The following is a 27,430-nucleotide window of genomic DNA, read 5'->3' on the forward strand; positions in this document are numbered from 1 at the left end:
GCATGGCTCAGTCGTTGAGCACTGACCTATGGACCAGGAGGTCATGGTTCAATTCCTGGTCAGAGCACATGCCTGGGTTGCAGAATCCATTCCCAGTAGGGGGCGTGCAGGAGGCAGCTGATCGATGATTCTCTCTCATCACTGATGTTTCTATCTCTCTCTCTCCCTCTCCCTTCCTCTCTGAGATCAATAAATATATATATATTTTTAAAAATCAGACAACCTCAGTTCATAACCTATTGCTGCTACTTACCAGCTGCATTGTGCACAGTGATTCCCTATACCTCACTTTTCTCATCTAAAAAATGGAGAGAAAAAACTCAGGTGGGGTCAATAGGATTAAAAGAAAGAATCCGTGAAAAAGGCTTAGCATTACGCATGGCAGCTTTGAAAGTATTCAGTAAATTGTACCTATTATCATCATTTTTAAACAGGTTGACCATTTGGGCAATTGTACACATTCTATCTTTCTTCAAGCATCCCCCAGAGTGGCCCATACCCAACAGGTGCTTCATAAAGGCTAATGACAGTGGTGGGGACCACAACAGGACCAAAACCTCCTGGCCTGCCAAGCTTAATAAAGTGTGCTATCCATTCTTCCAGACCACTGCTGGGGATGTTACAGCCTGACCTTCTATTGATCCCAACATCGTCCCAATGGACCTTGTTCCATTGTAATTTATTACAAGAGCCAAATTGAATCCACATGACAGTGCTCAGAGCCAATTCTCATTGAGGTTCTCCCCATCCCCCGCCCCACCCCCCACAGCCCCCAAAGATTTGTGGAGACACTGAATTAGATGATTTACTCAATTCCAGATATTACAGCTATTGAATTCCTTTCTTTAATCTTGCACGTCCACCTAGAAAACAATAAAGATGGCCTGGCATGATTTGTTCCGTACTCTCGTAAATTTATTATTAATGTGGAGTCTGTAACCTTCACTTGCCTGCTCAATTCTTCCCAGCCATGGTCTTTATCTTGAGGAATTCAAGTTGGTTGTTGCTACTGACATCTCCTATATTCCTCAAGGCTGAAATCTCAGTTAGAAAGAGGCAAGTCCAGAAAGATAGCTCTCTGGCTGCAGGCATCACTGCACATAAATAACAACAGGCCCGAGCAGAGTCTACATGCACATTTGCCAAAAGATGTCTGAGCAAATTAGCGCCTCCCCTGCACTGTAAGGTAATTCAATAGCTAAAATTGACGTTCTTGATTTCTCCCTTCAATTCAACACAGGGTTGGTGTCTCGGGCCCTTTCCCGTGTCACAGCTCATTGCTTTTGTAAGCATTTTGGACATTACTTTCTAGCTTCTTCTTCTCTCCATGGGCTAGACTAATCCGCGCTGACACTCCAATTGGGAGACTTATCTAACCGAACTAGTTTGTCAACTACCATAATACTTATCACAGTCTCTGCTTCGTTTCCAGGTCCTTGATTGTAGAGACTCCACAAAAGCAGGAAGGGGACTTTAAGGGATGAATTATTCAAAGAAAAAAAAATGTAGCTTAAAAATTTTAAGTAAAGGCCATGTGACACTGATGTGTAAAAATATATAAACCACACAGAAATGTACAACAAATGTTTAAACTGTAAAGGGAAATGAAATACCAAACCAAAGACACAATTAGAGTTCTTCACAAGGCCCATAAGAACTCTTCCTAAGGGTTTAAATTGTTACATGACAAGTAGCATATATTTCCTTACAAAAAATTGCCATTTTTATCAGAGATTTAAGCTAGTTATTGTAAGCAGAGCAAATACATAAGTTACCTTGGATGCTTAACTAGGTCTGTATCCAAGACATTCAGTCAACTGACATAAAATTATTTTAAAGGGGAAGTTTGAAATAAGGCAGAGGAAGATGAGCTGATACAGATATGGATGTACTGGTAAACATGCATTACTGTGACCAACTTAAATTAGTGAATACTGGTAAATGCCTCATATCACTTATAGGAATATTTTTCATATTATAAACCATAAGTCTGTCCTTAAGGTTAAATTTTTATTTTGGTCACTGCATTATGTAATAAAAATGGGTAAATATTCCAATATAAGAGATTCCATTTTTAAAAAAATATTTACTGTTGAAAGTATCACATAGTCCATTCTCCCCCCAGCCCCCATTGATCTCTTCTAGCCCACCCCCACCACCAAGCCTTCACCACTCTATTGTCTGTGTCCACGGGTTATGCATATACTGGTATGCATACAAGATCTTTGGTTCCATTTTTAAAATCCTAATTTGAGTTTTTAAAAAGAAAAAGCTATTTTATTATTTCTTTTTTAAAAAGAAGATAAAATATGGTACTCACACATAAACTAATTATTTTAAAATAAAGTACTTATGCATTTAGAAATAAAATAAAAATAGGATAAATAATAAACAATAAGAGGATACTGTCTAGCCTGGCCGGTGTGGCTCAGAGGTTGAGCATCGCGACCTATGAACCAGGAGGTCATGATTTGGTTCCCAGTCAGGGCACATGCCTGGGTTGCAGGTTCCATCCCCAGTGGCGGGGGGGTGGGGGGTGCAGGAGGCAGCCAATTGATTCTCTCTCATCAATGATGTTTCATCTATCTCTCTCCCTCCCTCTCCCTTCCTTTCTGAAATCAATAAAAATATATTTTAAAACATAAAAATAAATTAAAAAAAGAAAACTTGCTTTAAAAAAAAATACACCGTCTAATTCAGGCTTCAGAGCAAGACTACACACCTCGGTGCACTCGAGGCCTGCCCTGAACTTTGCTGTGGGGAACCTGGTGTACACTGGACCAACCTTACAGGTTTAAAAGACTTGGCCAGTTACCATATACCTGCTGCAGGGGCAAAAGGAACATCCATGATATCTGCTGGCCATTCTCCAAACCAGTGCTTACTATGAATGCTAGAAAATAGAGGTGGATTTATACAAACTCACCCCTATTGCAAAATAATGATAGAAAGTCCTTTCTGCTTATTCTAAACATACACAAAAGTGCTGGTTTGTTATCTATTTAAAATAATTTAATGTCATCATTTCAACACATTACACACACACACACACACACACACACACACACACACACACACACACCCCACACACATACACGCCTCTCCCTGCTCTTCAGGACTTTCCCGCTAGTCCATCGCCAGAACGCTTTACCCTCTCTGACTTCCTATAGAACTTTGCTAGTGTAGCATTAAGGCTGTGGATTCTGGCCTCAACTCCGACTTGTGCTCACCTGGGGGAAGGCATTTGCTTTCTGGCTCTGAGACCCCTCCACTTCTCAACAGGCTGAGTGAAAGGAGGCTGTTTCTCAAGCCTTCTTCAGCGCTAACTCTACACTGTAACAACTGGCTTCGGAACATCCTCAGGGGTGAAAGAACCACATGGGTATGACCCAGAACATTTCAGATACTAGGAGTTATCTTTAAAGTATTATCTTTAGAATGAACTATTGATAAAGACTGCAACATGGATGGATTTCAAATGCATTATGCTAAGTGAAAGAAGCCAGATGTAAAGACTCGATATTATATAATTCCATTTCTATGACATTCTGGAAAAGGCACAACTATAGGGATGGGAAACAAATCGGTGATTGCCAGGAATGGGGCTGGGGCGAGGGACTGACTGCATAGGAGGCAGCACGAGGTGCTGCGACTGTCCGGTGTCATGGTTATGGAGCTACTCACACAAGTCTACGCTTTTGTCAAAACCCACAGAACTGTACAACACAAAGACTGAATTTTACTCTATGTAAATTTAAAAATCAACTTAAAATTATCTTTATGAAGTAATTCCATTTTCTTTCCAAGTTCAATAGGTCTAGCACATCAAAACTGATTTTTAATATAATTTGTTAAGCACCAATGGTGATAGACACTTTGTTCACTCAACAAATACTTCTTAAACACCTACTATGTTGAGAAGAATTGAGACTGAAAGTGAGATGTGAGCTTATCCTCATCCTAAAGGTAGGGAAAATGAGGCAGAAAAATATGTAAGGAACTTGCCTCAGGGTAAAAGCAATTTGAGATTCATAATTTGAGATTCTAAGCCAGGCTGTCAGTCCCTGCTCCAAACAAACAAATTATACTGAGGCATGCATATAGGTACGTATAGAGGGTGTTCCAAAGAATGTATGCACATGTTAACAGCTGACAACTCACTTAATTTTCACTCCTTTTTAGGTTTAACTGATTTAAAATAATGAGAGAAGCCAGATTAGGCTCTGAACAAAGAAAATTTATCCTAAAGTACAACTAGACTTTTTTTAATGGGGATACATAAAAGATAAAAGTTTACGGTACAAAACTAGTAACAGTCGACGAATTGAGGGCACACAAATACCGAAGTGATTCTTGATGTTTGGTTCATGTTATCAGCAGTTCCTGGACCAGAACGGTCATCAGTTTGAAAAAACAGGCATTGACCAAAAAAATTATTCACTTCTGTAGATTCTTTAAAATGTTGAAAATGAACTGTATGTTAATAAACACTGACTTCATAATCATTCAAAGTGTATATACATTTTTGAAGCACTCTGTATGTGTGCTTGCATATGCTTTTGAAGCAAAAATAAGGTCAGACTATAGTGATGAGAGTGTGAGTAAATGCATCCTCTGACCCTTTTCTGTACATACATATCATAAGGAGTTTATTTCAGTTCATGGAATAACAGGAATGTCTTTCTATCACTAAATATTCTTCTATAACATCATTTCTATTGGCTGAATTTCCCTGGAGGAATATACCATTATTTATTTAGTCACTCCTCTACTTTATAATACTTTCACTGATCAGACCAAAAAAATAAAGAACCATGCTATGAACAAGACAACAATCTATGACTACAACCCCAGTTGTTCCTTAGGATGAGTTCCTTTATGAAGAATGGGTAGACATAGCATCTTTGGTCGACAGCCCAAAGCATCTGTCTTCTACCCAGCTACCTGACACATTATACCTCCCATCTGTCCCTCTTAAAGAAGGCTCCTGGACAGGCTCTAGTGAAGTGTTGTTTACAGGGAACTGCAGCAAAGGATCTGCATATCCATACCTACCTCTTCCCTAACCGCGCCCCCCTACCCGCCCCTTCATCTCCGCCTCTAGCTGTTCACAAGTTCACAAGCATTATGCTACCCTTCATTGGTGGTTTCATAAGTCAAAGTATCATATATGACCTACAGAATTTAACTTCATATTTCAAAATTAAAGAAAGCAATATCTCCACGCCAAGTCAATTGGTGCTATTAATTGGAGCATATCCTGTTGGCCTAGCTTTGCTTCATCCAGACTTTAGTCACAAGAAAGCTACAGAATACAACAGAAACTTGGAAAGACCTCACCTGTGGGAGAAAGTGACTTACTTCCCATTATACCAGCAGGAATGTCTGACGCAAACAGTAAATACACCTCCTTCCCCTCAAAAAAAGAAGTACACCTTGTTCAACTCTATCAAATATTTTGAGTACATAAAAAGAAATCTCAAACTTTCCATGAAGGTTGTTTATGTTAAAATCTGAACAGTGTGTTACTACTGAACAGTCACTTTATTATGCACTTGTATAAGTTTGGTCTTGCTCTGTACAAAATACCACCAACAACTTAATGGCTTAAAACAGCGTCCACTTATCAGCTCACAGTTTTGTAGGTCAGAGTCCAGCACAGGTGGCGGGGTCTCTGTTCAAGATGAAATCAGTGTCAGAACGAGTGCTTGTCTGGAGGCTCTAAAGAAATATCTGCTTCTAAGTTATTCCTGCTATTGGCAAAATTCAGCCTCTGGTGGTTTTAGGGCTGAGGTCCTTGCTGCCGCTGCTGGCTTGTAGTGGGAGCCACTTCCAGCCCCCGCCCCCGGGGCTGCCTGAATTCCTGGCCATGTGGCCCTCTCCATCTTCAAGTCAACAGTGGAGACTTCCTCCTGCAGCAAAACCCCTCAAATTTCATCCTCTGACTTCCCTGTTTCTGACCTTAGGATCCAGATTTAAAGGGATCCTGTGATTAGGTCAAACCATCAGAGATGATTTCCCTTTCTTAAAGGCAGCTGTGCCACAGGGCACCATCCAGTCATGGGTGTTAATTACACCACAGTCAAGGTCCTGAGCATTATTCAGGGAATGTATACCAGGGAGGTGGGAAATCTTGGGGCCATCTTAGAATTCTACCTACCACAGCATTTTTGTTAGAATTGTAAATTACTTTTATAAACTACAATTATGTTATCCAAGGGCTGATTACAAGTTGGTGCTATTGCTGTTTCTCAAAAATCAGCAACCTGAAAAGGAGGTAAATGTGCTAAAATGCCATGATGGAGGCACCGTATACTCTGTACCATTAATTTAGAGTTTGACTTCTGTGAAAGTAGTCTGTTTAGAGCAATTACAACTTTGACTTTGAAAAGCGTACAGTATAATCAGGTAAGTATAAAGGGGGAAATGGCAATGAGACTGCAATATCAGAACAGTACGAAGGTGCCCCTTAGCCACAATAACTGTGGGTTATAAGCCCCAATAACACATTACCCCTAATTGACACTTATTCTTATGGAAAACTTAGACACATATGATTAAAGTTTTGAATTATGGACTTCTCGTGCAATACAACATGATAAATGCTAATATAGATATGTTTAAACTCTTCACAGCAAAATAGAGTTCATTGCCAAGTACAGGATAAGTAAAAAAGAGAAATTTTTCCTTCCCTGATAAATAAGGGTGATTTAAATCAAATGGCCTGTGAAGTATGTGGGAAGAAAAATGGAATCATCTCCAGACTGAAATAGGTAAAGGCTCAACCACCTCTAATCCCATCACATGAAACAACATCTACTGGCAGCTGGGATGAACAGGTATGTCAAGATGCCTGTACCCATTAGGATAGCAGCCACAGTCAGTGCACTCTGGCCATTTTTAATCTAAATCTTCAAGGGACTTGCAGGTGGTTATAAACAAAGCTTTTTAAAAATCCATCATGCTATGCCAAAGCAATTTCTTCACAGATACAGCTCCTAGGGCAATGGAAACTAATGAGAAAATAAACAAATGGGATTACATCAAAATAAAAAGCTTCTGCACAGCAAAAGAAACCATCAACAAAACAACAAGAAAGCCCACTGCATGGGAGAACATATTTGCCAATGTTATCATCGATAAGGGTTTAATCTCCAACATTTACAGGGAACTCATACAACTTAACAAAAGGAAGATAAACAACCCAATCAAAAAATGGGCAATGGACCTAAATAGATACTTTTCGAAGGAGGACAGAAGGAAGGCCAAGAGACATATGAAAACATGCTCAAAGTCACTATTTATCCGAGAGATGCAAATCAAAACGACAATGAGGTACCATCTCACACCTGTCAGAATGGCTATCATCAACAAATCAACAAACGACAAGGGCTGGCGAGGATGTGGAGAAAAGGGAACCCTTGTGCACTGCTGGTGGGAATGCAGACTGGTGCAGCCACTATGGAGAACAGTATGGAGTTTCATCAAAAAATTAAAAATAGAACTCCCATTTGACCCAGTGATCCCACTTCTAGGAATATATCCCAAGAAACTAGAAACACCAATCAGAAAGGATATATGCACCCCCATGTTCATAGCAGCACAGTTTACAATAGTTAAGATTTGGAACCAGCCTAAGTGCCCATCAGCAGATGAGTGGATTAAAAAACTTTGGTACATCTACACAATGGAATACTATGCTCTGTAAAACGGAAGGAACTCCTACCATTTGCAACAGCATGTATGGAACTGGAGAGCATTATGCTAAGTGAAGTAAGTCTCCCCACAAATGAGTGAGAATATCACATATTCTCACTCATTTGTGGGGAATATAATGAACAACATAAACCGATGAACAAAAACAGATCCAGAGACAGAGAAGCATCGATCAGATGTTCAAACCGCAGAGGGAAGGTAGGGGAGGGTGGGGGTAAGGGGGAGAGATCAACCAAAGGACTTGTATGCAAGCATATAAGCCTAACCAATGGACGCAGACAACAGGGGTGAGGGTGAGGGTGAGAGCAGGATTGGGGGAGTAGGGAGGGTAATGGGGGGATAAGCACATATTTGTAATACCTTAAACAATAAAAGGGGAAAAAAAGGGAAAAAAAAGAACAGCGGGACTTCTTTTATTAGTATTAACCCCAAATAAATTTCACACCATGGGGCCAAAAAAAAAAAAAAATCCATCATGCTAAAAGTGAGTACAGAATCTAAGGTCTTAGAAGCAAATGCTTAAAAGAGATTTTTTCCTCCCAGCTCAGAACTAGCTCTGTCACTGCATAAGAATCAGTTCTCGGAATGGCGCAGCCCTGAACTGCATTCTGAATTAACTCAGATAGTCACCACTGCCACTTGTAAGTCACAAGGGACTGGAAGAGGATATTTATAATATGGAAGTCAAAATGATTCTCAAACCTTAATAACAAAATACATTTGATTGCTAGAAGACATAAAGAATACAAAAACTTCTAACTGTGATATTTATTTCCTAAATGGGGCAGGGAAGTGTGGTCCATCCATATGAAATTGCTTCTAAATCCACGAAATGCACTGTACTGCCTCTTCTTTGCAAATGCTATTCTCACTGCTTTGACTGGGCAACACCTCCTAGTCCCTGAGATCTTGGTTTAGTCCTCAACTATTGCAGAAGCCCTCCTTCACCACCCCACTCTCCAGAAGGATGAGATTCCCCTCCTATGTGCACCAAGGACCTGGCTGGCATAGCGCACACCACACACTGCCCTGTAATTGCCTGTTTAGTGGATTTTTTCCATGAGTATGAGCTCCCAGAGGACAGAAACTATAACCTCTTCAATAGCCTATGGATCCCCTAGTGTCCAAAGAGCAACCGGATCATTACAGATGCTTCACATGTATTGTTGGTTCACTGGATGGGAGGAAGGAAGGAAGCCCTGACCAGAATAGGGGAATGGTGCTCCAGGCCTCAGAGGCCAGAGGGGCATGGAGAGAAGAAAAAGGAAAGTGTAATCAGAGCCCATGTTCTGTCTCTAATGGTCTTTGTGACTCTAAACAAGTCATTTCATCTGTCAGGACCCCTGTGTCCTAAGTGAAAATGAAAAGGTTGGACTCAGAGGGCCCATCAAGTCTCTTCCCGATATACTGTTTTCACATCTTTCTGTCTTCAGGATCGCCCATGCTTCATCAGCATTCCCATTTTAAAATGTCTTTTAAAGTCCAATAGGATTGGGTTGCATTCCGTAGAGCCAAGGGGTTGAAAGAGGCAGCTGAGGACAGTGCCTAAAGAGGCTGAATGAAGGACAGTGCCCAAACCTCGTTCACTGCTCTAACAGAAGGGGACATTTTTAGCCTTGATTCTTTGGATAATAAAATTTCATTTCATCAATGGCATCTCTAAAAGAAGGGCAACTTCAAAGACTTTAGAAAAAAAGCAATATACACGAAGGGGGATGGTAAATTCAATGCTTCACAAAGAAGCTTCCGTTTACCAAGGAAGCCACAACTTCTACTCAAGAGACACAAAGTGACCTTCGAAATATCACTTCACCAGGGCTATATGGACTTCTGACCAATAGGATCAACTGATAAAACCACCAAACTGTTTGTTTTTTCCCCAAGGCTAATAATTTCAGCCAAGATTATTCCAGGCTTGGTGATTGCTTGTCCTGTGGAATTTAATTGGCACTAGAACTCTTGCATCAACTTCCTGCCATGATAAAGAAGGTATTAAAGATGCCACAACGAAGACCCATCTGCTTAGACCAATGACATACTTCTACTAGAATACGTATAGACAATTCGTTAAATAATATAGTAAGTTAGCCCTCTCACAGTCCAGGAGCCCGAATCGATGGCCCCAAAGAAGTAGGCCACACCCACCCGGCCAGGGCTCTGCTATGGATGCCCCAAAGAGGTAGGCCCTGCCAACCCAGCCAGGGCTTCGGCAGTGGATTGCCCCTCACAGAGGGAGGCCCCGCCCACCCGCCAGTCAGTGGCCTGGGCCTCCCTCTTTGGGCTCTTTGGGGTGATCGTGGAGCCCCCCAATTGATCGATCGCCCTGCTGGCCCGTGGCCTAGGCCTCCCTCTACAGGGCGATCATGGGGCGATGGCCAGGCCCCCGACAAGTAGCATCGCACCTGCCTTGGCTGGCCTGGTGCCAGTGGATGTCATAGCGTGGTCCTGGATGGTCATCCCGATAGTCGTTCTGCTGTTCAGCAGTTCGGTAGATTTGCATGTTATACTTTTATTATTATAGATATTTAAGTAACTGCATTCAGTCCACATTGAACAAATGTTACCATATCACAGGTGACTAGATAAAATATATAAAAATAAATATTAGCCCTAGCCCGTTTGGCTCAGTGGATAGAGCGTCAGCCTGTGGACCAAAGGGTCCCAGGTTTGATTCCAGTCAAGGGCAGTAGCTCAATAGCAGGCTCCTCCCCAGCCTGGGCCACATGCAGGAGGCAACTAATTGATGTATTTCCCTCACATCAATGTTTCTCTGCCTTTCCCTCTCTCTTCCACTCTTTCTAAATCAATGGGAAAATTCCTTCAGTGAGGATTAAAAAAAATAAAAATCTTCATTTGAAAAATAAATAAATAAATATTAAATGTAAATATAGGAATCACATTTTCAGCCCAAAAGCTGACCAGCAACCCCCCCCCTAAATTAGTTGATATAATTAGTGTGATCAGTTTAATAATTCTAATAATTCAAATGTGTTATGTATATACCCTTTATGGATAATTATATGTGAAAATTATGAAATAGAAATAGTTCAAAAACATCTCTCTCTCTCTCTCTCTCTCTCTCTCTCTCACTCTCACACACACACACACACACACACACACAATGTGTACACCTCTGTAAACTGCCTCTAATGGTGCTAGAGAAAAGTGTAGCTAAAATTGTTAATCATATCAGCTGTAAAAATTATTTTAAGAACTTACTTTTTAAAATACTATCTAGAGGCTGGGAGCAGGAAGAGCCAACCTGAGGAGAGCAGTCCATACACGGGAAGAAAAGGACGCCTGCAGACAAGGGTTCGGTCTGGATAGTTATTTGCTTGGCAGGGAGGGGTCTCTTGTACATTGTAGGCTGATAGCAGCATCTCTGAGTCTAGCCACCAGATGCTGAAGCAATTCTCAGTTGTGACAACTCAGACTATCTCCAGACATTGTCAAATGTTCCTGGGGAGAAGGTAGTGGGTTGTACAGTGTTCCCTGGTTGGGAACCCACAGCCGCCCTGGTTGCACTCTGACCCCTAGATGCCATCCCAGTTCCTGCCTGCAGATGCAGAGGGAGTTGACCTACACCAAGGTCAGACATCAGGTGACAGCTCACTGCAAAGTGGAGCGGCTTCCCAGACAAGGTGGGGAGTCCCCTGAATCGTGGGTTCATCTGTGACCAGTCCAGGAAAGCTATGTAGATTTCCCAAATCATCTGTTGAGGTCTCAGTCCTTTAAGCCAAAAAATCAAAACAACTATGACAACAAAAATGATGCAATCCTCTGAAAATGAGGCAGCAAAACAATCTAATGGCTTAGAATATTACAGGCAGAATCTCGTGGGGGGAAGATAAACAGAAACTGAAGGTTACAATGATCTTTACTTTTTCTTAATATGGCTTAGCATATGCTTTTTAAAATTCAGAACTGGTGTTGTATTTTACTAATTTAATTGCTTTCCTATTTTTTATCACATTATATAGTAAAGGCATCTCTGCCTGCTTGGTATTAAAAATAGACAGCCTGTGTATCAACCTTAGGTATGTTGCTCAAATTATAGTTTAGCTAATTCCTAAAAGTTAATGACCTCACTTGTCTGAGGGAGGCAAGATCATAAAGTAGAAAAATAGCAGAATAGTGTGGTGGTTACGAAGAGCTCCATCCAGAGTCATCCCTACCCTGTGACTCTGGGAAGTTACTCTCTAAATCACAGCCTCCAATTATAAAAATAGGAATTATGATAGTACCTACATGCCATTAGGTTTGTTATAAGGACTCATAACCTAAGGCTGCTAAGCCCTGAGCACAGTGTCTGATAAATAGTAAAGGTTCTATCAGTAGATAATCCTCTTGCTATAAAAATTATCGTTTGCATGCTTGTAATTGGAAATGACCATGGATAATCAGCAATTTCATTGTGTCACTCTTAGAAGTGAGAACTGGATGAGAAAACATTCTCTTTGCAGAACATGACAGTATTCTCAATAAACGCTACATTTTCTTTTATTAAAAAGGAAAATGAGGGAAGAATAACCAAGCTCCCTTACTCAAGGTTTCATCCCTTTTTACCTTTCCAGTGTAGTGGAACCGAGGCTGGAGGTATAGATGTGGGTAGAGCAATAGCCATTCCCTCATCTGTGTTTTATTATTCATTGGATGGTTCCCTCCTGCAGCCCTCACAGAACATACTGTCCTGGGAACAATGAGTTTGATTTGACATTTCACTGGGGCAAATGGCTCTTCTCATAGCTAACAATATTCTGGGGCCAAGAGTGGATCTCCAAGTGATTTCCCTTCTTCCAAGTTCTCATTCATTCAGAATTTGCTGATATAATTTATTCACCCAATGCAAACTGATTGAGGATCATCACCTGCCAAGAATTTCGCAAGGAGCTGGAGGTATCTTGATGATCACAGTTGGGGCACTCAAGGAACTTAGCCTGGGAGGAAAGCCAACATTAGCTAGAGGGATGCATAATTTCCAACTGAGCCAGGAAGTAGTTCTTGAAGAGTGTAAAGCCTCCCTCAGCCTGCAGAATCAGCAAAGACTTCCCTGAGTAAGTGACACAAGAACCGAGTGGAAAGCTCAGATGGGAAGCTTGGAACCGCGTTGCCCAGATTCCTTCTAGAAAGGGACTGGTTTCATATGTGTGAAATTTTGAACTCTGTGTCAGGACTTCCAATCTTGGACCAACAACATGATGTAAGGGGAGAGTGAAGAGGGGAAGAGGGCAGGTGTCAATAGAGAAGAGGGCAGCTGTCACCCGACCAGACACCCCTGTTTATAAGATCATGGCACTGTCTGCCTTTTCTTGGTCTCAGAGAGCTGTCCTGGTTTTTGATGATCACTTTAATCTGGTTCTACGAGCCAGACACTGGGGCTCTGGATGATCTTGCAAAAAATTCCCTTTTGCTTAAGGTACCCAGAATTAGCATCTGCCGTTTGCACCCATCAAGCTATTTGCATGCCACATTGCTTTCCTCCACACTTATAGTTAGGATTATGCGTGTCTATCTCCACAACTAGACTGTCAGCTTCTTGAGTTATTTCTCTTTGAACCTCCAGGACCCAGAGAAGTGACTGACTGACAGTCAGCAAATGCAAAATGAATTTGATTCTGCACATGTTCAAAAAATTAGGTTTGCCAATATTAAATACAAAAGTTTAAGTGGATGATTAAACACCGAGAAAGAGCTTGATTGAGCAAAAAAAAAAAAAAAATGCCTTACATCAATTTCACACTAATGTGGAAATCTCTATGCTCTGTAGTTATCTTCTCAGATATTACTTGTTTAAATAAATTGCATGGAGAAACCCAGTGTGCTAATAACCATACTCCTGCAGCATCCTTGCCTCTGAACTTATCATCATTCAGCACTTTTACCACCGCGCTTCCAAATGGGTAAAGCTCCTGAGGTGGGCAGGTCCATAGCATCACTCCCAGGAGCCACCCCCACTCACCTGTCTTTGCCCTTTTCAACCCTCGGGGCAATCCGGGAAGCCCAGTAGACAGCAAGTGAACTTGGCTTCCAGAGAAATCACCATCTGTTTTTCTACCCCTAATAAATAAAGTGCCTCTGCTCTATAGATTCGCAGTGCTGTGGAACTGCGACCTAGAATGAAAATGGAGATAGGTAGTTTTTTGGGGGGCCAGTTTAATGGCTTTTTTAAAAAGATCTTGGATAGTAGGTTTATGCTCCAAGAATCTATGGCCTGCGTAAATTTTATCTGGTTCAAATAATACTACCATGTCCTAAAACTTGGGTATTATACACTTCCAAAATGCACAATGTCGTCAAGGTTTTATGACATTTCCTACAAAAATGACTTCACAGTCAGGTAGCACTTCATCAGCTGCAGTTTGAATTCAGGTATCGGAGCAGAATGCAGCAGGAAAACGGTGCTGCTCCCCTGACTTCACTATCTCAGCCACAGGGGGGTATTCCACTGAACAGTTTTCATCCATGCATCTTTCTATTCCCCCATAAAAAGAATTCCATATCTTGGATTATGGAGTAGAACCAAAACTATGGTGGTAGGACCAAAAATCCATTACTGATGACTTCTATTTTCCTACAAAAGCTTGATCAGAGATATTCTGCCATGTGGGGGGAGTAGGGCCAGCGTCTATTCAACTTCACTTCCTTCTTCAAGTAGCAAAACCGTTAGAGTATCAGGTCCGTGCCTGCTGCGCAAACATGTGACCCCATCCATGTGGCTTATGGAGTACACAAGACTTCTGAGACCCAGAGCTCTGAAGGCGAAGCCGACAGATACGAGGTGCAAGTCTAGCCTCACCAGGTTAAACGTGGCTATGAAAGGAGCATACCTAGTTCTACTGGCATCAAAACACAGCGCTCACTGCCAAAGGGTCTATGAGGAAGAAATATTGAGTAATACGGCACCTCTGACATTGACATGCGTTTGTTATTCTTCTATGCCAGTCCATCCTAACCCAAAGCTTATGCTGTTCCAATCCAGGCCTGCCCTAACCCAGCTAATTATGCGTGAATTTAGGCAAAACACTAAGGAGTATTCAGTCCCAAAGACAATGTTTCAATGGCCCATTAGCTTCTGTATTATTTCCATATTCTGAACTGGGTCCTGAACGGTGTTCATCACTGTAGGGGTTGTTTCTCTTCCTCATCGCAGGTATAATAGAACTCCCCCGCCCACTCACTGTGTTGCCAGTGGTATTAGTTCCTCCCCAGATGTACTGGGAAACACTCAGTGAAAAAGACTTGAAGCGGAACAACCTCTTCAATTATACATGAAGTATTTCTTCATTATCTACATGGTTTAAGTAAGTGGACTTGTGATCATGTTGCCCAAGGAGCCGTGGTATAACCAAGGGCTTTTGTTTTAGGGCTTGCATACTGGTTGCCAAACCTTTGAGTCTGTCCGTGGAGAAAAGTTTAAAATTTCATAAACTATGCACATCGGCAAAAGTGGACATTTGTCCCTTCAGCATGAAAAGTGCCTTTCCCAAATCTTTACTGAGATTATTTTTTATTTCTCAAAAATGAGGGTGCTTAGTCTCACCTCCTGGTAAAACGAACACTTGCGATCTTCTTCCTAGATTCATTCCCACATAGGGTGTCATCGTCAGAAAACTAGAGGAAATGAGGCGTATTCCCTTAATTTGTAATAACCATCTTATCGTATTTTCCCAGAGACAAAAAAAACTTGTATCTAGATTGTATGACCTTGGGTTACCCTACCATAAGCCTCAGTTTCCCTCAGTTTCTTGGCTGAATAACTGTACCTGCTTCACAGAGTCCCAGTCAAGAGTAAGTGAAGGAAAAAAAAAAAAAAACAACAAAAAGTGAAAAAAATAAAAATAAAAGAGTAAGTGAACAGTGCATGTGTATCCAGCACACAGCATTCAACAAAAGTCCGTACAATGAAGGTCAGTTTTGTCCTCATTCTCTGCTTGGTATTTAAATGAAAAGACTTCTTCTGAATCCTCAGCACATGTTCCAAGAACTTCCACTTAACTGTTTCTCTGTTAGTCCCGCCTGCCCTAGACAGCCCCTTTGATTCAGAGGTCCTTGGTGGTCCCTTCCCGGCGATCTTCTAATTATCTGTATCAATTAGCTGGAACTTCAAAAGGGGGATCCAATGACCAGGGCCTTGTCTTTAAAGATCTTGCCAGAAATGAATTAATAATGTGATCTCTCTGATCACCAATATCCTGAGTGCGGTGGGCACAGCTACATGGGCTTGCGACTTGTGCAGTTGCACAGGACCCGCACTCAGAAGGTTTTGATGCTCTGCTATTACCCCATCCTGAAATTCACAATAAAGTTTGAAAAAGGGAGCCCCACATTTTCATTTTTCACTGGGCCCCACAGATTATGTAGCTGGTTGTGACTGGAGAGTTTTGATTAGAGTGATGTGGACTATTTTAAGTTAAAGGGATTGCTCTAGCTACTGTTTTAAGAATAGGCTGTAGGAGCCCCTTGCTGGTTTGGCTCAGTGGATAGAGCATCAGCCCTACGACTGAAGCATCCTGGGTTCGATTCCAGTCAAGGGCAAGGACAAGTTCCTCAGCTGCAGGCTCATCCATGGCCAAGGTGCGTGCAGGAGGCAACCAATCGATGTGTCTCGCTCACATCAGTGTTTCTCTCTGTGTGCCTCTCCCCCTTCCTTCCATTCTCTCTAAAAATCAATGGAAAAATATACCCTCGGTGATGATTAACAAACAAAAAAAAGAATAGGCTGTAGGAAAGGAAAGGGTAGGAGCAGGAAAAACAGCTAGGATGCTGTTGATATATACAAGGTGAGAGATGATGATGGCAAATGACACCAAAGAAGAGACCAGTTAGACTCCATTTACCTGATGCTACGGCACAGGTCACCAGCCACAGGCCTGTCTATGGCAGTGTCCTTGCCAGCTGGCTTTGTGCTCACCACTGGTTCCTGCCCAGTTTCCATGCTGGCTGCCTGCTTTGTACTACATTTTCTTACAAGAGCAGGTGTTTTCTCTTCTTGCCTACCTTTTTCCTATGGTCCCCCCAAAAAAAACTGCATACAGTAGCAAATGGGATTCTCCAAAAGAAAATCAGATGTTGTCACAAAATCTGGATCCCCCCCAAAGGAGAAAATGAGCTGCTGAAAGAAGGAAGGAAAGAAGGGCCCTACCCAGGTCATGCATCTCCTGTGTTAGGTCACTGTAGTCGGGGCTCACTACACACTCCCTATGGTCTCTAATTAAGTAATGGATGTGAACGTTGACCCCCTCCTAAAATCTGTATGGGTGTGCAGGATAAAACCTACTAAAGCTTTTGTATATACAAAATGCATCTAAAATATCTTTAAAACCGATAAAATACTTTGCTCAACTCTCCATAAGGAACAAGGAAAGACTAATTTTTTGAACTTGTTTTCAGACTTACATCTAAATTTGTACAATTCTCTCTATGGTTAAGCTGGCAAATGAAAAGAAAATACCATCACTATTTAGTTTCCAGGTAATCAAATAGAAAACTCAACAGGCCTTGCTTAGAAAGACACGATACAACCACGGGTGAGTGCCATACCAGTCAGTTACAAGCTTGTACTGCCTAATCTAAATTTCTCGAAGAATACTCTCTGCTTCTCAACATGCTCAGAAATGTCTCTGCCCTGACAGAGCATGGATGATACCCATGCCCAGCCTGAAGGGCACTGCCAGCTACTCACCTTTTTCTGAAGAACATTGATTTTCCTTTCCTTCACTTCTAACATATCCTTCATGTCACGAATCTCCCCGGCCAGCGTCCCCTTCTCTTCCGTGAGATCCTGCAGCTGTTTTGTTTTTTTATTGAGAAAGGATTCTTTCTCTTCCAGGCGTAATCTCAGCGCATCTACCTGAAACCAGGAAGAAGAAAGAAGGTAGTGGTTTCGGGGCGGAGTCATCAGGAGGCATCAGTCAAGCCCGGGGAGGGGGTGGGATGCAGCAGGCCTTCTGAGCACAGCGTGGTCACACCACTGCTCACGAGCATCTCGATGCCACGCGTCTGTCAGTCTGTCTCTACCTTAAAGCCCCACTGCCTGTGTATCTGAACAGGGATACATTTTTTAATGTAGACTTTTTTATGAAAGAAGATGTTATGAAAGAGGAGTGTGTCTCCGCGATGCCCAGGGAGGGCATAGCACTCACGCAGCAGCATCCGCCAGGAACCCGGAGAAGAGACATGCCGTGAAGGAACACTGACATGGAGAAAAACACTCCTAAATTAGAAGAATACAGCCCTGCCAGCGTGGCTCAGTGGATGAGCGTTGATCTATAAACCAGAAGGTCATGGTTCGATTCCTGGTCAGGGCACATGCCCAGGTTGCAGGCTCAATTCTCAGTATAGGGCTTGCAGGAGGCAGCTGATCAATGATTCTCTCTCATCATTGATGTTTCTGTCTCTATCTCCCTCTCCCTTCCTCTCTTTGAAATAAATAAAAATATATTTTAAAAAAATACATTTGCCAAAAGGAAGTAAATGCTGCTAGAGGGAGAAAATGTGGAAACGACACCCACTCGCCAGCTTTATGAAAGACTACTTTCCAAAGAATAAGAATAAAAAGAGACGAAGCATCCCCAAAGTGCCTGTTTCTACCTTACCTCAAAAATTAGATTATTACAATCCCTGCTTTTTAAAGGTCAGTAATAAAATGAAGAAATGTAAGCTTTATTTTTTTCCGAAGACCACATGTAAAAGAATTACATGGGCGCTGTGGGGTGTTTGAGTGAAGGAAGATTTTAATCCTCACTCATACCCGGAATTTGATAGGTAGGAACTACATCGACAATCAGGAAATAGTGCTAAAGCCTGTTAGTTATATTATCAAAATAACCAGGCAAAACGAGTAAAAGTTTGTCTCAGGGAAGAAGAAATGGGACAGGGATAAGTAGGGGCTGCTGCATCTCACAGCAAATTGTGCTCACTACACTAAGAGCAAGAAAACGTTAATGAAAAGGGGAAAAAAGACAAATTAAAAAAAAAAAAGATGCAGGAATGACATAATGAGACACAATAAACAGCAACGTAAATACTATGAGGACAGAGTCAAAGGCCTTACTTGGAACAATGGAAAGAGAGCATGAGGTGTCAGGCTGGGGTCTGCCTCTATCTGGCTGTGAGGATGGGGACAAACAACTCACTCCCCCCACCCAGCCTTTGAGCCTCAGTTTCTTCCTTCATAAAACCAAAAGGTCGGAACAGAGTGCCTGACATTTTAGGATTTTAAAGACAGGAATCAATCTTAGGTAGAATACATCATGAAAAGTTGATGCTACTAGAAAGAAAAAAATTATTAGGGTAGAATCTCCATTTCTTACACACATTCCATGAAAGGGGTGCCCAAGTTTGACCTTCCTAAAGGTCAAAAGTGATGAGGAGGTGGGTGAGTAGAGTTTTCCCAGTTTCTGTCCCTGAGAGGAGGATGAAGCTGGGAGGTCCCAGCAAAGGAAGGGGTGACAACAAGAGCCGGAAGTCCAGTGGGCAGAAGGACCCTGACTGCAGTGTGGACAGGACGGGTATCAGTGACTGCAGAGGTAAGAACTGCAGACTCTTCAAACATCTGCTCTTCTCACATAATTACCATAGAGATCTAGGGGCCAGGAAGGTGGGGGGGATGCTCATGTCTGGGGATCTTCCCTCCCCTAAATGAAAATTGATTCCAGTTGCACTGTAGTTTAAACATAGAGATTCTCGAGTGACCTGTCTTTGTTTAAAGTTATCTTCACCTACCAATCTGGAATAAAATCAATACTTGTCTTTGGATTTTCATCGTGTCAGGTAGAAAAGAAATATTTTTTATACGTAAAGAATGGCATCTGTGGGTTCCTTGTAAATTGGCAGGACATGCTGAGCAGATTAGGGCACTGGTTATAGGTAAGGGCTTACACTCCGTTGTGGAGACTTGAACACAGGCTGACCAGGACTCAGTGTGACTCTAAGAGGAAACTGTGGTCCCATTAGCCCTGCATTCCAGCTATGAAAGATGGGTGGTCTCTACCAGGACTAAAGAAAATACCCAATATCCCAAACTGTGATATAAATCAATTGCAAAATGGGAGGTAGTGCGTGGTGCTGATGAGGGTTTAGAAAAGAGACTCTGTATTGATGAAGAATACACGTAGCATGTGTAGCGCCTTCTCGCCATGCATGACTTATCAGTGCCCAGCTGCATCTTCCTGAGCCCAGAAGAGATAAAAATAAACAACCCTGGCTGGAAGAATTTTCCTCCAAGAATAAAACAGAGAGCAGGGATGGTCGTGATCAACACACTACTCGTAACACCCAAATTCTACATGGCAGGAGGACTCTGTGCCAGCTCAGGTCTTCGGCTTAGGAGTTTATTTTCCATGCGCCCAAAAGCATGTACTTAGCTTCAAAGGAATTTGAATCGTGCCCTTCAATCACCTTCACTCTATCTTTACAGCTTTGCACAGTCTCCTACAATCAAGAAACAAAGCTTAAGGGCCTTTTTTTTTCCTTTAAGACAAAACTTTGACCTGAACTGCATCCAATTCTCAACCAACATTAGCCCCGTTTGCAGTAAGCAAGTATGACATCATTCCTAAAGTCAAATTTTGACTTCCAGATGGTGCAAAACCGCAAGCAGACGCACGGGCCTTCTGATGCACAGAAGTTTAAATACAGGGAAGATCAAGCAAGAAAGAATAGAGTCTATTAAAAATTGGAATATGTAGTTTCAAACTGGGTATCAATGAGTAGGATTAAAGTCGCCCTCACTAATATTTGGACTTCACTCAACAGTGTACATCGGTCAAAAAGAATCAGAAAGGCCTTGAAGTTTAGATTATAGTCCAACATCAGGTAGAGACATAAAAGTTAAAATGTTAGAGAATATGAAATACTTTTCTTTGCCTCTTCACTCAACACCAAATAATTTTAAGGGCCCTTGACTCTCTCTCTTAAACTTTGGCAGTTGACTCAATAATAAAACTTGGCAAAGCAAAAAGCACTATTATTTCCCAGAAAAAAAGAAAAGAAAATTAGAACTGTATGATATAGTCAGTGCATAAAGACCCATCGGTTGAGTTTCCAATTTTTACATCTGACTCAACTGCATGGGAACTAGTCACCTAATGTTAAAAGTAGGACAATCTTTTCATTTTAGGAGAATTACTCATTTCCTTCTGATCCAATTATGTGTGTATTTGTGTATGTGTGTGTGTGTGCGTGCGTGTGTGCACGCGCGCCTGCGCGCTTAAGCCCATATAACATATGAAAATTTAACCTTTTATCTGGCAGTATAAAACACAAAACATTTGTTATCACTTCAGTTCCAGGTAATAACTTGAAAGAAAAGGACCATGGCAACGAAATTGGCAAAAATTGCCAAAATCGGAGTTAAACATTATTAATCTTCATGTCAGCACCCAGGAATTATAACCAGCTCCAATGGTGAGGTATGTTTGGAGAAGTTCTGTACATCAGGCTCCCGACCTTGCTGCCATATTTTACACGGGCCTTCAGAAACAGCTTTAATGTTGTGACAAAACACTAAGTGCTACTCGATGTGTCATAAATAATTTTTTTTAAATCAAATGGTTCGTTCCAATGTTACAATGACTGCAGCAACACTTGAGAGAGAAAAAGAAACACTTGAGAGAGAAAAGGGGCCACTTGAAATTTTTCACGGATTAAGTACCACTCACTTGACAACGCTTCGGGAAGTGAATAAACAGGGTATCGCAAAGAACAACTTTCAAAGAAAATGAAGCTGGAGCCCTCACAAAAGCTCCTGATACAGTTTTCTTTCACATTCAAAGTTGAGCGTGTTTGTTTTTCCTAATAGGAGACTTGGGTTAAGGGTGTATTTGAAGTTGATTCAACTTGCAATCATTCAAATGGGAGTCAGCTTCGAGGTTGGAAGGCTGCACAGTGGACACAGCCTCCAAAGACACAAACACTAAAAATACCCTCAAATGTAAAACTTGCTGTGGGAGTAACCACCGCTTCTCACTCGCATCCAGTTTCCCTTTCCTTCCTGAACACAGGGAAGGTCTCCCTTGCAGGAAGATGGGGCCATTTGTCTTATTTAAGAAGTAGAAAACAGAAGCGGCACACCTCACTTCTCCATGCTTCCCCCTCCCCGCTCTGCCCCTTCCCCAGAGACCGTGGAGGCTCCATGTTCAGGATGGCGGAGCTACAGGACAGCAGAACCTCCATAAATCTGGATCCTCAGGAGACTGCAAGAAGGAGGAGCATCCCCTACCTTCCGCCCACCAATCCCCAACACCCAACCTGGGTCGTACTTACAATACGATGCGTTCAACTACTCAAAAATTATTATAATAATTCCCCCCGTTTTTGTTAAGAGGTGGGCACCTTACAAGTAGAAAGATTTGATTGTCTTTGAGATTATCACAAACCTGAAAGAAATAGGGCTGCTGTACCTCCCGCTACTCCTTCTATGTGTCCAATCTCAGCATCTACTTTCTCCTATACTTTCCCCCCCCAAATCCAAAGAGAAGGGAAAGGACAGAGAGCCAAGGGCAGAGCTAAAAGGAAGAGGTAGCAGAACCCTGGGGAATGGACTCAGAGGTTCAAGTTCAAGACCTTAGGGAGAAGAGAGAAAGAGATTGAAGAGGAAGCGTCCCCTTAGGCCCACTGGCTTACACTTCCGTTTGTATAGATAAGTGGCTCAAGGGGACAACTCTGTTTTGCAAAAGTCTCTGCATTATAAATATATGTGTTCAAGCAACTCGTGGAAATGACCAGGGACCTACCCACAGGCCTTCCAAAGGTTGAGAACAAAACTAAGGTGTTATGAGCAAAATGAGGATAATAACAGTACCTCCTTCATCAAGTTATTTTGGGGACTAAATTGAATAACATGTAATGCACTTAACACAGTGCCTGGCACCCAGAAACACTCAATAAATTTTTGCTATTGTTATTATATTTTATTATTCCACTTTCCACAGCCTCCAAGCCAGTGATTTATATACTGTAGGAATGCAATAAAGGCTGCTAATCAACAGCCCTCAGGAAAAGTGGAGAGCCAGCAAATAAGGTTTTGTGCTCTAACATGTACCAGGGTGTTATATTGTCTGTCATTTACTTTAAATTATTTCAGCATACCTTGTATGATATGGGTGTCTGTGTGGAGGGGTGTCTGGGTGGGTGTGTGTATTTCTCAACAGGGAATAAATCCTCCAGGGTAGTTAATTAGCCTTTGAAAGACTTCAATTAAAAGCTGGCATGCCGGAGTCAGCTACCAAAAGTGCCTCGATATTCTTTATATTGATGAACACCTGAAATTTGGTCAATTAGCATAATTGGTGTGAGGAGAGATTTTTCCTTGTTGTAGTGAGTGGTGTTTGAGATGTGTGGATTGCCTGGAAATGTTGCACAGGCACTTGACTCTTACAGGAACGAGATTTCAGGCAGTGTGTCCAATGGCATATGATGCAAGCCACATCCGTAATTTTAAACTTTGTAATAGCCACATTAGAAAAGTTAAAATGAGGTAAAATTAATTTTAAGTATATTTAATCTACACTATCTCCAAAATGTTATTACTTAGGATGTAATGAATATGAAAAAAATTACTGACATTTTATTTTGTATTGTCTTCAAAATGCAGCATTCATGTTACACTTTCAGCATATCCCAATTAGAACTAGCCATCGTTCAGATGCTCAGTGGCCTCATGCAGCTCAGGGCTACCATATTGGACAGTGCAGGTCCATGGTTAGTAAGCCCAAAAGTTTCAATCCATCGATTTCTCTCTCCTCTGAATAAAGATGCTTTCGGGAGGATTCTGGCCCAACAGCAAACAAGATTGTCTGAGACCTGCCATAGGCAGTATCATCACACTGGCCTAATGGGAACCTTCTGTGGCCTCAAAAGGACAGAGAGCTTCAAGGAGCACAGCTGAACAACTGTGATATAAAACCAAGAGTCCCATAGCCATCCTTTCTACAACCATCAGAGGCCAATGACCTCGACCAAAGAAAACCACATTAAGTGTCAATGACCTAATGGGCTTGGTAACTCAGCTAGCATGATCTCTTAGGAGTCTTGTTGAAAAGAAGAGTTCAGAATAATCATTGCTTTTTAAAAGTTCCTGCACCCAATCTCAAATTATAGCAAAAGTTGCCTTTCAGAAAAAAAAAAAAAAAATGTCCTTCAGTTGCTGTTCATAAAAAAAGTGCTATTAGGTGAGGGTGTGTCCGACTCTTATCTTATGCTAGAGTTATGGCCTTCTATTCTTTAACATTTGCAGCTATTTTTATTTCAGAGTTCTCTTCTCTGTAGGTACTCTTGTCTCACCAATAACTAGAATTATTTACTTATTCATTTAAAGAATATAAAGACTAGATTTTGTGTAAGGCATTGTTCTAGTTAGAGATACAGTCTTTTAGCAGGACCGTCAAGTCTATGACCTACTGAACACACATCTGTAAAGTTGGGAGTGCGGTACAGCAAGTTTTTATTATGTCAATATCATTAGTAAACAAGATTTTTAGGACATGATGAAAGTAATACAAATATAAAATCTAAAAACTTATGCAAAATCCTTGTAAAAAACTGTACTGACAAAAGGCTAATTTGTAGATGTCTGTGTTTATTAGTGAAAATGTATATGTGCATGTTTGTGTGCTATAAAATAATAAAATTCATGATTTAATGACTATCTATCAGCTAAAATCTAACCTGGTATTCAACAAAATGGTTTATTTAACTGAGGGCTACTCTTGACTGTGTGATCTTGGAACACTAAATGTCTTTATTGAGCTTTAAATAAGTTTGCTTTATACCTGCTCCACTGTGTTCAGCATCATTTTGGATTCTAATAAATTTGGGTCTAAAAAAGCTTTTTAATACTAATAAGTATAAACACATGATTTTTTTTTTCTTTTAAAAAATGTTTTCTAGCTTTGCCCAATAAAAAGCCTTAGAAAAAGTGACCAATAGCAATGAGAAGCCGTGCCAAACACAAAATTTTAGGTCAATGGCAAGAAATATAGAAACGAGTATAGAATACCTCAGTGAGCCAGCCCGCAAGGAAATAATAAGGACCAAGTCTTCTTACTGGCCAAGGACCAGAGAATTTGATGCTGTTCTATGGACAGACACTAGGGGGCAGGAATGAAGGCTGGGACAGATAGGGAGCTAGGGCAGCCAACCATGGTGGAGGCCCTGATAGCCACAACTAGGATGCAGGCGCTGCAGAGGGAGAATGTGGCTATGTTTGAGACACATTTTGAGATACAATCAAGATGCTGGTGGCAGGACGGAGAGTTTATATGTACAGGGATAAACGGAAGGAAGGAATCAGAGATAACTCCTGGGATACTGGCTGAAGCAACTCCACAGGTAGTGGAATTATTGCCTGTGCTAGTAAAGACTGGGAGAATCAGACTTGGTGGTAGGAAATCAAGAGTTCAGTATTAGGTGCATATAGTTTGAGATGCTAGAAAACATCCAAAGGGCAAACGGCTACATGACTTGGAATCTCCCGAGACAACAGAACTTAGACTAGAGTCTCACCTACATGTGAATGAGCAGTCCTGTAATTATATCAATATTCCTCCGGCAGATGAATTAGGACAACTACTCCGTGTTTACAGACTGATTCCCACTTAGATGCAGCTGCCTGAGATCAAGTTTGAAATATGGTAGTTGAATACAAGAGAATCCCTCTCCTAAAAGGGTCCCTGATTTTCAATCTTTAGTTTACAAGGTCTCTTCCCTCATAGTCCAGAGAAACAAGAGATTTGGTCATTTCAATCATTCCCGTAAGCTCTTCCAGGCGGCTAGTTAATGCCAATGACGTGTTTACCCTCCTGGGGATCAATGCAGTCAGGAGAGGGATACTGACTGGAGAAAAAAGGATTGTAGGATCCCACTTCTGGGTGCTGGCTTTCACCTAGCAACCACAAGCTTATACATTTGACCAGGGGGGAAAAAAACCTAACTTATATTTTTAAAATATAAAATTTAGATAGCACAAATAGAAAGAATAATGCCTGTATTATAGAGTGCTCCATAATTTACAATATACCTTTCGGTTAAATTACAAATCTGTTCTCTTACACAATTTCAATTCAAAAAGTAAAATTCAGGGATATTTAGCATTGTATAGCCTCATGCTGTGCTTATGAAAGTTAAGTTACAATCACCAGCTTGTTAATAACACAGTTGAGATTTTCAGGTTGTAAAGATTCATTTTGTCTTACCTGCCTGTCAAAAAATTATACCCATGTCCCACATGCCACCTACTTGAGGCAAACAATGCTGGGTTATGAGTGCTTTGTATCACCTACAGGGAAGAATTCATATCATATGTGGGTTAATAATCCAGCCAACTTTATAAAGCCTGTTTTCATACTTAAGTTTTTGGCTACTCCTTACACTAAAATTAGGTGGTTTTAAGTGACTAGTCCAAAGTTCAAAATTTAATGTTCAGTTCTGTTCCAGCAAATTTCTGAAAACACATGGGAATTGTAACTCATGTGTTAATACTTAAAGTTTTTGTTAATAAAACTTCCAACACTAACCTTACCTCATTGAACTTACCTCACTGGTTTTTATGCTTACTATAAAACTATAGCTGTCATAATATTTTTGAATTACTACAAAAGGAAGTAAGCCATTCCAAAGTCAATGTTATTTTGCAACATGATGATAGTTATAAATTCAAAATACTTAAAACCAATTTGCAAAGCTATCAATCTTAGTGCCTCCTAACATTTGAAGAGCCCATCTTCAAGACATTTACTATTACAAAAAAACAAGTTTAAGAAAACACTATGTATCATTCATACTGCACTTTCACTTCAAGTAAGCACATTAAATTTAAACATGAACACTCATTTTAACATAAAATTTTTAAATATTGGTCCTGCTGAGATATTCCATGAACTTTCTAAGCTATCACTGAAGGCCAAAGAACTGAAATCACTGATAATTTAGCACCAAGATTAAGTAATAATTTTGTGATCTCAAGGTCAGTGCTTTCCAATAAATCCAAATAAGTAACCTCCACCCAGGTATGCTTGACATATGTGTAAATGACTAACACGTTAGGAGCTGTGGTCATTTTATTTTCAAAGAGAATTAAACCCATATTTTAGTCGTGTCTCCCAAATCAGGGCCGGTACTCCTGGAGGATGGGGAGCAGTGTTCAAAGATCCTTGAGTCTGCTACAAGGATTGCTTTATGTTGTCTTTTCTTTTGGATGGTGAGCTCATATTTAAAAAGGACTTATTCTGGATGATGTAAATAACTCCTTAGAACCAAAGATTGTGAAGAGATTTCAATATCTGCCTTTGTGTTTGCACGTAAAATTCTTTTGGGGTGAAATGGAAAAAGCACAGGACTTCTTATTTCTCTCCAAATATTATATTCCCTCCAATATACTGGCCATGGGACATCATGCTGACCATGAAACAAGGGTTCGACAGCACCATGGAAACCACAATCAGTGAGGAAACGAGGTCACCACACAGCACACCACTCTGCAGACCTCCTGCGCTGGCACCTGTGCCGAGCGGTTGGCTCCATATTCATATCAAATGTAAATTTACGTCCAGCAAACACAGCTCTTTTCCATATAAAGTTAATACCATTAACTTAAATTTTATAGGCTTTGACATCATATTTTCATTGAGTGTGTAATTTTTATTTGGTTTCATAGTTCTGTGAGGCCTACAAGCATGCCTACTCTTATCTTCATACCTAATTAAGTAACACAAGT

The 27,430-nt window shown here is 41.1% G+C and overlaps 1 protein-coding gene across 1 annotated transcript in view; it reads right to left on the minus strand.

The window, feature by feature from the left end:
* ERC2 (ELKS/RAB6-interacting/CAST family member 2) overlaps positions 1 to 27,430 on the minus strand; it is an 877,079-nt gene that overhangs the window by 504,605 nt on the left and 345,044 nt on the right. The window contains exon 7 of the mRNA XM_028152806.2: positions 17,399 to 17,566. Within this exon, the coding sequence (XP_028008607.1) occupies positions 17,399 to 17,566 (168 nt within the window). The remainder of the gene's footprint in view (positions 1 to 17,398; positions 17,567 to 27,430) is intronic.

The sequence above is a fragment of the Eptesicus fuscus genome, chromosome 18 (assembly GCF_027574615.1).
Source record: "Eptesicus fuscus isolate TK198812 chromosome 18, DD_ASM_mEF_20220401, whole genome shotgun sequence".
In the NCBI taxonomy this organism is placed as follows: Eukaryota; Metazoa; Chordata; class Mammalia; order Chiroptera; family Vespertilionidae; genus Eptesicus; species Eptesicus fuscus.